General features: G+C 60.6%; 1 protein-coding gene across 2 annotated transcripts; it reads right to left on the bottom strand.

Moving 5' to 3' along the window:
• Nucleotides 1-669: 669 nt before the first annotated feature.
• On the bottom strand, nt 670-11,155 carry ATG101 (autophagy related 101). Of its 2 annotated transcripts, none has more exons than XM_048831580.2 (3): nt 11,067-11,155; nt 6,025-6,335; nt 670-2,397 (listed from the first exon to the last, which is right to left on the bottom strand). In XM_048831580.2, exons 2-3 carry the CDS (start codon nt 6,274-6,276, stop codon nt 1,993-1,995), a joined length of 657 nt encoding a protein of 218 aa, XP_048687537.1. In that variant the 5' UTR covers nt 6,277-6,335; nt 11,067-11,155; the 3' UTR covers nt 670-1,992. The 2 variants fall into 2 exon arrangements, with proteins under 2 accessions (XP_048687537.1, XP_048687538.2); XM_048831581.2 differs by having other exon boundaries at nt 6,025-6,309; nt 11,067-11,129.
• Between the last annotated feature and the right edge of the window lie 226 nt (nt 11,156-11,381).

Below are 11,381 nucleotides of genomic sequence, written 5' to 3'. Positions count from 1 at the left end.
TGGGATTTAAACATCCTCCAGGAGCTGACCCGAGACCTGCCACAATCATATGAGAGCAGGCTGAGGAGCCATCGTGGCTGGTTACCACCTGGGGACAACCAGCCCAGGCTGGATCCCAACCTGCGGTACGGCTGCAAGAGGCACCGTATCCTGTTGGCCCGGCTGGTCAAGCAGAGGAACTTGGGAAACCTGTTTCACCGTCAGGAATGATCTTGCCCAGGGAAGGGGCCCACATGCAGGCCAGAATTCTCAAGGATTGGGCCCAGGGCTCTTTGGAGAATCTGGCTGTCGATGTCCCCATGGGACCTGAGCGTTCTGGAGGGGACTGTGGCCCTGAGCCCTCCCGTCAGCATCGGGTTTTCCCCATTCCTCTGCCCTTCATCCGGCAACTGTTCTCACTTCACCAGGCCCCATACGACTCACGCAGCCCCTTGGTAAGAACACGTGAGCACACAGAGAGCCCTGATGTGAAACCAGTTTATCAGTAGACTCAGAGAAACCCACACGCTCATCTCTGCCTCTGGAGCAGAAGCGCTCACGCACCAAGGTCTGGGCTTTACTGTGGGATGACACCAGGGCAGTCAGCAAAGCCTGGATCTGATCGAGGTGACACTACTTGAGCGGGGGGGAGACACTCTCGACAATCCGAGAGAAGGAAGAAAGAGAAGGCCCAGGCCAGTGTTTATTACGCCCAGAGTACGAGATCCACAGAACACAGACAGGTCAGTTTCTAAACACAGGGTGTCTGTAACAAACATGTGGGCGTCAGTCTCCATGAGAGAGGAAGTGGGGACGGGGGTGTAAGTGTGTTGAAGAGACAGGGTTTGGAGATCTCACCCCGCTTTACACAGAGCTCCTGGCTGCTCAGTTTTCTTTTAGCAGCCAGGAAGAACGAAGGGGGTATTTTCAAGGTGACGGCAGTGCTGTGAGGTCGCTGGACAACACACACAAGCACTAGCTCCTGTGTGCCCAAGTAGACGTAGCTACTGGCCCCTCTGACAGCGCGTTGTGCGGGGACAGAGCCGGCAGGAACAGGAAGCAACTGCCACTCTTTCGCAGCACTCACGTCTCCGGCCAGCCCAGCCTCTCTCCACAGCAGCCACTCTCACCACAGTGGCCGCACGTCAGACGTGGACTTGGTTTAAGGTGACTGACTAGGGAATATGGGTTTTAGTGGCTGGGCAAGTGCCCAGCTGCGCCCCTGTATTTTCGGGAAGGGGCTTTATGAAGCTTAACAAAGACTATCTGCTTACCCTGTGAGCTCTTCGACTACCAGCAGCATTCTCCCCCTTTCCCAGACGGAGAGAGAGGCAGAGATGGGCCTTGCCTCATGGGCACCCAGAGACTCCTATGACTGCTGTTCTAACCGTGGCTGTGGGGGGTCACAGCTGCTCTGCTGAGGGCAATTCTTTCCCCACTGTTACAACAAGACAGTGTTAAAGGCAGAGAAATACAATCCCTGACTCGCCCACCAGCCAGAGGTTACTGCTCTATTGCTCGAGCCTGTGCAAAGCCCCTCTCCAAACAGACGGGGGAGAAAAAGGAGGGGCCCTGTTCAGGAATTCACAATCCCACTCAGATGAAACAAGGCAGCAGCAGTCCCAGTGCCAGGCAGTGCAGGGACGAGGGTCCATAAGGGAACTGGGGCTTCAGGAGGGATCTGAGGGAGGAAAGGGAGACCGGGGGAGGGGAGCTGACAGGCCAGCTGCAATATAGGCCACGTGGCACAAGGAGCAGTTTTGCTGTCATTTCAGTTCACAGCCCCAGGTGACCCCCACATAGGGAGATTCACAATTAAGGGCCAGCCCAAGTCCAGCCTGCAGAAAGCTTCCGTCTGAAATGTACAGATGGACGGGAGGGGTCTAAGCAGAGAGGCCTGCCCAGGCAAACACCCACTGGGACCGTGCTCTGAGACGATTCTACTTGCCAGGACACCCTGGGTCATCCTGTGTGATAGGGAGCAGAAAGGTGCAAGCCCCCTGTCCCCAGGCCCTACAGTGCCAGCGTGTCTTTGATGAGCCGCCGCATGGTGGTGGTGACGGAGGAACCGAGGGAGTCGGTGATCTGGTAGGAGATCTTGTAGAGGTAGGGTTGCACGTCCTTCAGGCCCGTGTCGAAGACGTTGTCCACCTCCGACTGGGTGGGCATTTTGGGCAGGTACTCGTGCCTGTTCATCACCTCCACAATGTTGATAATCTTCTCGCACAGTTTCTCCCCCACCTTCTCCCGGCAGATCTGCCGCTCCTGCTCGTTGGCCAGGTTCACCACGTTGACCTTGATGGTCCACACCTCCCAGGGGATACACTCATCCGAGAAGGGCCAGCGTGACTTCTTCTTCTGGTAGAACTCCAGGGAGATCTGCCCAATGCCGTCGCTGCCTGAGTATCGGAGGGCGTCCTGCGGATAGAGCACCAGGCACAGCCAAGGTCAAGGGGCTTAGGGACACTGGGGCAATGGCCATCTGGCTAAGGCACGACAGACAGTCCCCGGCTCTGTCCTGGACAAACCCCTATGGAATTAAGATAATTCAATACAGTTTAAGTTAAATCATACGGAATTAGGTTTAATCCATTGGGGCCCACTGTATTCAAAATGCAATGGTTTGTGTGTTGTTGTAGGGTTGAGTGTAACTTTCCTAGGGACTTGGTTAATGGAGATGTTGGGAACTTCTAAGGACTTTGAGACAATGCGTGTAAAGTGGATTTCCTAGGAAAAACCTGGGGGGTGAGGAGGATGCAATGTATAAAGGGCAGAGGGGGCCCGTTCTCAGCTGAAGCTGTGATGAACTCATGACTACAAAGGAAACTCCTTGGTGGGGTGTGGAAGGACTTCCCCCGCCAGAGCCCATGTGAGAGTTGGGGTGATGTCTGGTAAGCTTGTCAGCGTGTGTGTAGAATGTGATTTCTTTGTAGTGCCTTTTTCCTTACCCTGTAGCAGTCACACCGTTAACCATCTCTACAGAGAAAGCCAGCGGGTGTGGGCAGTCTCTCTGCTGAGAACAATACAGTGAAGGCAGCCTGGAAATACCCAGCTCAGAAGGGCCTCCATCCAAGACAGGCAATGGAAATACAGCTACAGTTGCCCTGAGCTGTGACGGACCCCGCTTACCATGGACAGAGCCCCGGCAAACACCAGTGATATGCAAATATCAGCTCTAGCTATTTCTGCTACTCAGCTGGCCACGTCACCTGTGTCTGAACACCTCATGTACCCCCCTCCCAACAGCCATCTATGGCAGGACAGTCCAGATGGGAAACTGAGGCACAGTGAGGCTAAGTGACTTGCCCATGGTCACTGGTCTGTGGCAGAGCAGGGATCTGAGCCCAGGTCTCCCAAGTTGCAGGCCAGCTCCTGACCACTAGGCCTAGGCCATTCCTCCCTGTCATCACAGAGGAGGAAGTTCAGACCCAGAGCTAGTTTCACCCTCGCGGCAGCTCCACTTGACTCAATTCTGCCAGGTGTACATTTGGTCTGGAGAACCCAGAATAACAGTACCTCAAAAAGATGCCAATCCTGAAAAGCAGGAGGGCTCTTCCACAGACAATAAAAGCAGGTAAAACTCATGAGGCCAGCACAGCAGTGCCAAAAGCAGCCGCTACATCTTACAAACATGAAACCCCCTGGAACTGTCTGGTGGAGAAAGCTAAGGAAGTATCCAGTAAAATGTCCATAACTTTCCCCAGTAAGGGAACTTCCTGGCTAGAGCAGGGGACTGGGCAGCAGAACCGCTGGATTTCATTCCTGGCTGTATTGCTAATTATGTGACTTTGACAGGTCACATCCTCTCCTGGTCCTCAGATCCCCCAGCTGTAAAACAGAGTAACTAACCTTCTGTGAAGGTCCATTAAACCAGGTGACATGATCCCAGATCATGGACATAAGCCAAATATCTTCTTTGTCTTAGTCAAATTCAGTTCAGAGCTGCGAGCTGAGCCACACGCCCTCCACTCCTTTGCCTGGCAGAACAGAGCTCAGCACCTGAAACTGCTGCTGTCCAGAAGCCATTCCCATTTATTGGAGTGCTGCTCTTCAGGGTCTGGAGACACCGTCCATTTTCAGCAATCTGAGATTTCTCTCTCGGAAGCCCAGCCACATAAAGTCATTACGCTGAGCAGTCTAACCGTTAGCAGCCTTGTCCAGAGCTAACGTGATTTTATAAAACATGAAATCGAACTGCAAAGCTGATGACTGACCTCATCACTGCAAATTACAGCAAGCAAAGCACTGGAAACAAGTGGCTGCTGGTGGCACGTCCGTCATAAAACCAGGACAAATCAACCAGGGCACAAGAAACAAAACGTGGAAACACTTTTAAAGGGGGTTTGAGAGGTGCAGTCACTCACGTGGACTAGACACGTCTGGGAAAAGGAACACAGCTCCTTATTGGATGGGCACCCTGCAGTTTGCGAATTCCCAAACCCCCGGCTTGTCCCAGCTGCCAGCTGCCTATGGCAATGACTCCAGAATTGCTAAGCCGGGGCAGTCCAGGAGCAGAAAACATAAAGGGAAGTTTAAATTTTGTGCTTTGCAATCTTCATCGCTTTCCTTGATTATTAAGGAGGATTGTAAGTTCCTAGATCTGGAAATCCAGGATGGGGCTGTCATACCGGACACTCTATAGATGATAAAGTATTTGAACAGTGATGGTTTGAGTTGACATCCAGTCTCTCCACAACCCAGATATTACCGCTTCCCATGACCTTTTCAGCAGGATTTAGGACACTGTGGTTCATAACGCAGAAAACTCAAGGGATGATTTGTTCCCTAAATCTCCCTCGTTAAAATTCACCACAACATATGTCTTGGATTTAATTCCACAGAAACCCTGTCACAATCTGACCATCCCCAATATAGCCTCTAAATTAGCTGGGGTACAGATCACATTGAATAGGCATTAGGAGATGGACAGTATCTAGGCCCCGTTGCATTACACACCACAAGCTTTGAGCTGGGTGCATTATTCGCAGTAAGCATTGAGTGTGTCGGGCAAGGCGACACACAGAGAGAGCCTTAGCACCATGCAGAGATGTGCCTCTCCAAATGGTACTAGGACCACAGGATGCTGAACTGCCGGGGCCTCAGGTCTCCTGCCATTAACTCTCTATGGCTTGGAGGAGTCAATTTATCCAGACCTCCATCCACAGAGCCATTGCCTCTCTTTACATGTAACTACAAAATTCTCCTTTCCACTCTGATGATGCCTATGATGCTCTCTATGAAGGAGGCTGTGTAGCCCCAAAGTGCAGGATGCTGGGTTCATTCCCAGCCCCTTGCAATGCAGTATTTTCCTACCCCAGATGACTTTGCACTTAAGTGTCTTTTCCCTGGAGAATTTCCAAGCACCTAGCCTCACCACACCCTGTCACACCCACTCATTGCTGGGGTTAGCTGATTTACAGAGGAAGAATGCAATGCACGGAGGACGTGTTTTCATTACTGAGTTTACCTGCGTGATTGGCACCTGAGAGTTAGCCTAGTCGAGGAGCGAGTGGCCCCACTGCAATCCCTTTTTCTGTTTCTGTGTCCTCACTGGTTCTGCACCCGCCCAGGGGGCCCGGGGACATATCCCAGGATTCCTTGTGCTGAGACTCTAGGATTCCTTCCCAGTCCAAGTGAAGGAGACCTTGTCTGTCCTTTGGGGTGGAAATGTGGGAAGGGCACTGGAGGACTATCAGCACTCAGACTATTCAGCCTGCATCCTTACTGCAGGATAAGCAGGTTCCAGCTAGGGCTCTCACCCACCCTCCCAGCTGGGTCAGCTTGCCCAGGCTTAAAACATTTCCAGACCTGTGGCAGAGGCTCTTCTGGGTGGATGGCAGGCGGCTGGGTAAAACCCTGGGGGAGAGCCTAGGTTAACCGTGCAGTGAAGGCCAAGACCTCTTATGCGGAGTACCTTGCTTTCAATGCCCTGGGCCCGCTTCATAGCGGGGCTAAGGGCTTGCAGCTCCACCAGCCCCTGCTGGAATTTCTGGTCCACACATCCTCTGAGAAGTCAGCCAAGGTGACTGGCTCCAAGCTTTTTACCTTGAATTCCCCAATGGCCTTTCTCAGCGCTCGGTCCAGCTCCTCGGAGGAGACCCTGGCGTAGGTGAAGTCAATGAAGTCGCAGTCGACGTCCTGCGTCCCCACCGTCCCGATGGAGTAGGTCCCCTCCTTCTTGTAGTGGAACTTGCCGGTGCTGCGGTGGAGGAGGATGGTGTGGAGCACGGCAAGCATGGCCTCCTCGATCTGGCGGCCTTCCACCGACACCTCCAGCACCTCAGCGCGACAGTTCATGGCAGTCTGCGCCTGCGGGCACGGTGTTTCCAGCTGGGGACGGCAAAGCAGAACTCTCCCTGTAACCAAGCAACAAGCCAGCATGCTGTGACTGTGGGACAGACCGCAGAAGCGGAGAGGAGGGTGGGACTGGGGTTATGGCATCGGCCTGGGACTTGGGAAATCTGGGATCAAGTTCTCAGCTCTGCCACCAACTGTGGGACCTTGGCCAAGTCACTTTGCCTCCCCGTGCCCCACTTCCCCAGCTGTAAATGGAGAGAAGAACCCTCCTGTTCTCCTGCCCATATGGAGAGAGCGAACTCTTCTGGGCAGGAACAGTTCTCAGCGTGCTGCTCCAGCACGGCAGGGCTCTGTCGAGATGTCCAGGCAAAGCCATGTCACTGACTGTCACCAGAGCAGAACAGCCAGGGCAGTCATTTGCTCACAAGCAGGGTGTGTCAATTGTTGGTGCAAGCAGGGCCCCAGCAATCACGTGATCCAAGTTCCATTCCGGACTCAGCCACAGATTTGCTTGGTGGCCAGGGGCAAGGCCCGGCCTCCCTGTTCCTCAGCTCACTGCTCTGCAATGTGCAGGTAACCCTCACCCTTCCTTGCCCCCAGCCAGACAGCGCACGGCACAGGCTGACTCTTGAGAGAGGGAATACTACATTTTCCCCTTTCGTTGGAACTTACACCTTTCATCAGAGGATCTCGGCATGCTCTGCAACCATGAACTAAACCTCCCAACCCCACTGGGTGCTAGGCAATTTCCCCACATGTGAAATGGGGATGAGGGTAACTGAGGCACAAGGATGTGATGTACTCAGGCTCACATAGCAAGAAAGGAGAAAAGCTCTAAATAAATTGAGCCCTTGCTTTAACCACTACAACACAGTGCCTCGGGATGGCTGCTTGAACACGTATTTTTGCAGTTATTCTCGTAAAGAATATTTTTACCGTGGGGGAATACTTCTTTTTTGTAGAAAGTATTATAACCCCGCAGGTCAGGGGGCTAAATGAATGGCAACGGACCGCGATAACGAATGGCAACGGACCGTGATAACGAATGGCAACGGACCGTGATAACGAATAACCGTTCCCGTCCTTTGGTCTCACATGCCCAGGGTGCCACCCGAAACAACCTGGGGATCTTCCAAGTCTTGCAAAACTTTGCGGAGATCTACGGAGATGTGTCCGCAGACAGCCATGTGTCAGCTTGACGTTAAACCTCCGGGGGACCTGGGGATTGGGAGGCTATTTCTGCTGTGAAAAGCCAAAGCAATCAGGCTCACAACCATGCGTGTAAAAGAAGTCTGTCTGTAATGACAGCAGAGACTGCCCTCTAGCGATTCTGATTTAAGGTGACACAAACACCCTTCTCTTATTTATAAAATGGGGGGAGGAGATTTGAGAGGCCCTGGGTACTCCAGACCAAACAATATTCCGTGTTACCGCCCCTCCCAGAAAGATGATTTCATTAACCTGGCTCAGCTAGTACCAGGAAAGTCAGTTTTAACAACCAGCTCGTGAGGTGTCCACAGACTGGCGACGACACACAGAGCCAGACAGAAGCCTTTTGAAAAAACACCCTGTTTAATGCACCCCGTGTCTGCATTAGCAAGAGAACGAGTCTTTACATCAGGGTTATAGGAAACTGCGTCCCCTTTTCAGCAGCGGTGACAGCTGACGAGCGATCCACTAGCTGGGGCAGAGCCAAGCAAGGTGCGCTAGACAGACGGGGCGGCCCGCGGGTGTCCAGGGGACTCTGCTGGGATGGGTGTGGACAGGAATGGCGATTTAGGCCCTGGCTAGGTCTCAGGTACAGCTGTAATGCACAGCAGGTCCAGAGTGTATTGACCCGGGAAGGAGGAGAGAGAACTGGGCCAGGAAACGGGAAGAAAACCCCTCCCCCTCCGGCTCGCTCCTCTGCTACAGGTCAATGATCCACACCAGAATATTGCTAGGTTTGCTCCCTGGCTTATGACACCAGGGAGACGGCCCTTCGCCCGTGCGTGCCTCAGTTTCCCCACCCCACGACAGGCTCGTGCAGACCGGGAGAATGAGTCCAGCGGTGTCTACCCAGCGCTCGGAGATCCTGGGGCGGCCGGACGGGGCTGAGATGGGCAGTGTGATCGCTTCGGGGTGCTCCCACGTCACGGTGGGAAACACCCCCCCCATCTCCTCCCAGTGTCACCACGGGACCCTCACCCCCGCTGCAGACCAGCCGGAGCAGCTCACTGACGCCGACTCCTGCTCAGGAGGGGGATCCCCGCGAACCCAGGCGCCCGGGCCCTGGCTTCCCCCAGGAGGCGACTATGTCACAGGATCCCACTCACAGGGCCCCGGATCCGAGGGGGCGGGAGATTGGGGGGGCCCGGCCGGTCCAGGGGGGGAAGGGGAGACGGGGGGGGCCCGGCCGGAGCGGGGGGGGCGGGAGATTGGGGGGGCCCGGCCGGTCCAGGGGGGGAAGGGGAGACGGGGGGGGCCCGGCCGGAGCGGGGGGGGGCGGGAGATGGGGGGAGGGGAGCGGCTGGTCCGGGGGGGGAAGGGGAGACGGGGGGGCCCGGCCGGAGCGGGGGGGTGGCGGGAGATGGGGGGAGGGGAGCGGCCGGTCCGGGGGGGGGAAGGGGAGACGGGGGGGCCCGGCCGGAGCGGGGGGGGCGGGAGATGGGAGGAGGAGAGCGGCCGGTCCGGGGGGGGAAGGGGAGACGGGGGGGGGGGGCCTGGCCGGAGCGGGGGGGGGGCGGGAGATGGGGGGAGGGGAGCGGCCGGTCCGGGGGGGGAAGGGGAGACGGGGGGGCCCGGCCGGAGCGGGGGGGCGGGAGATGGGGGGAGGGGAGCGGCCGGTCCGGGGGGGGGAAGGGGAGACGGGGGGGCCCGGCCGGAGCGGGGGGGGGCGGGAGATGGGGGGAGGGAAGCGGCCGGTCCGGGGGGGGGAGTCGGGGGAAGGGGGGGGCCCGGCCGGAGCGGGGGGGGCGGGAGATGGGGGGAGGGGAGCGGCCGGTCCGGGGGGGGGAAGGGGAGACGGGGGGGCCCGGCCGGAGCGGGGGGGGGCGGGAGATGGGGGGAGGGGAGCGGCCGGTCCGGGGGGGGGGAAGGGGAGACGGGGGGGCCCGGCCGGAGCGGGGGGGGGGCGGGAGATGGGGGGAGGGGAGCGGCCGGTCCGGGGGGGGAAGGGGAGACGGGGGGGCCCGGCCGGAGCGGGGGGGGGGCGGGAGATGGGGGGAGGGGAGCGGCCGGTCCGGGGGGGGGGAGTCGGGGGAAGGGGGGGGCCCGGCCGGAGCGGGGGGGGCGGGAGATGGGGGGAGGAGAGCGGCCGGTCCGGGGGGGGAAGGGGAGACGGGGGGGGGGCCTGGCCGGAGCGGGGGGGGGGCGGGATATGGGGGGAGGGGAGCGGCCGGTCCGGGGGGGCCCGGCCGGAGCGGGGGGGGGGCGGGAGATGGGGGGAGGGGAGCGGCCGATCCGGTGGGGGGGAAGGGGAGACGGGGGGGCCCGGCCGGAGGGGGGGGGGCGGGAGATGGGGGGAGGGGAGCGGCCGGTCCGGGGGGGGGAAGGGGAGACGGGGGGGCCCGGCCGGAGAGGGGGGGGGCGGGAGATGGGGGGAGGGGAGCGGCCGGTCCGGGGGGGGAGTCGGGGGAAGGAGGGGGCCCGGCCGGAGCGGGGGGGGCGGGAGATGGGGGGAGGGGAGCGGCCGGTCCGGGGGGGGGGAAGGGGAGACGGGGGGGCCCGGCCGGAGCGGGGGGGGGCGGGAGATGGGGGGAGGGGAGCGGCCGGTCCGGGGGGGGGAGTCGGGGGAAGGGGGGGCCCGGCCGGAGCGGGGGGGGCGGGAGATGGGGGGAGGAGAGCGGCCGGTCCGGGGGGGAAAGGGGAGACGGGGGGGGGGCCTGGCCGGAGCGGGGGGGGGGCGGGATATGGGGGGAGGGGAGCGGCCGGTCCGGGGGGGCCCGGCCGGAGCGGGGGGGGGCGGGAGATGGGGGGAGGGGAGCGGCCGGTCCGGGGGGGGGGAAGGGGAGACGGGGGGGCCCGGCCGGAGCGGGGGGGGCGGGAGATGGGGGGAGGGGAGCGGCCGGTCCGGGGGGGGGGGAGTCGGGGGAAGGGGGGGGCCCGGCCGGAGCGGGGGGGGCGGGAGATGGGGGGAGGGGAGCGGCCGGTCCGGGGGGGGGGAAGGGGAGACGGGGGGGCCCGGCCGGAGCGGGGGGGGGGCGGGAGATGGGGGGAGGGGAGCGGCCGGTCCGGGGGGGGAAGGGGAGACGGGGGGGCCCGGCCGGAGCGGGGGGGGCGGGAGATGGGGGGAGGGGAGCGGCCGGTCCGGGGGGGGGGAGTCGGGGGAAGGGGGGGGCCCGGCCGGAGCGGGGGGGGCGGGAGATGGGGGGAGGGGAGCGGCCGGTCCGGGGGGGGGGAAGGGGAGACGGGGGGGACCCGGCCGGAGCGGGGGGGGGGCGGGAGATGGGGGGAGGGGAGCGGCCGGTCATGGGGGGGGGAAGGGGAGACGGGGGGGCCCGGCCGGAGCGGGGGGGGGCGGGAGATGGGGGGAGGGGAGCGGCCGGTCCGGGGGGGGGGAAGGGGAGACGGGGGGGGCCCGGCCGGAGCGGGGGGGGGCGGGAGATGGGGGGAGGGGAGCGGCCGGTCCGGGGGGGGGGAAGGGGAGACGGGGGGGCCCGGCCGGAGCGGGGGGGGGCGGGAGATGGGGGGAGGGGAGCGGCCGGTCCGGGGGGGCCAGATGGGGGGCCCGGCCGCAGCGCGGGGGCAGTTGGGGGACCGGGGGGGGCAGTTGGGGGACCGGGGGGGGGACCTGCCTCCCCCCGACTCACCTGCCTCCGAAGCTGGCCGCGGCCCCGCCTTCGCCCGGAATGAACCATCGCCGCCCGGCACAGGGGGGAGGCGAGACCTTGGAACGTCCCATCCCAGGGAACGGGGAGCGTGGAATAGACCATCTGAGATGGGGGGCAAACCATCGGCCTTTCTCTGAATCCCCACCAAGTCCCCACTTTTTCTACGCACAATCACTTGAAAGAGTGGGAATACAGCATTTGTTTCTGTTTCTTTTTTGTTTTCGAGCCCCCCCAAACAAAACAAACGTGTTAAAGAATCCCCCCCTCTCCAACGATGACTTGGTTCGTTCCGAA

The sequence above is a fragment of the Caretta caretta genome, chromosome 20, assembly GCF_965140235.1.
Source record: "Caretta caretta isolate rCarCar2 chromosome 20, rCarCar1.hap1, whole genome shotgun sequence".
Taxonomy (NCBI): Eukaryota; Metazoa; Chordata; order Testudines; family Cheloniidae; genus Caretta; species Caretta caretta.
The sequence above is the reverse complement of the archived record's forward strand: the minus strand, read 5'-3'. Positions and strand labels throughout refer to the sequence as shown.

What these genes read in the sequence shown, in the direction of transcription:
- ATG101 (XM_048831581.2), bottom strand. Translation starts at nt 11,114, where the DNA reads ATGGTTCATTCCGGGCGAAGGCGGGGCCGCGGCCAGCTTCGGAGGCAG. An exon ending in GCGGCCAGCTTCGGAGGCAG is followed by an intron (nt 6,310 to 11,066) that starts GTGAGTCGGGGG and finishes TGCCGTCCCCAG; the next exon opens with CTGGAAACACCGTGCCCGCA. An exon ending in AGGCCATTGGGGAATTCAAG is followed by an intron (nt 2,398 to 6,024) that starts GTAAAAAGCTTG and finishes CTCTATCCGCAG; the next exon opens with GACGCCCTCCGATACTCAGG.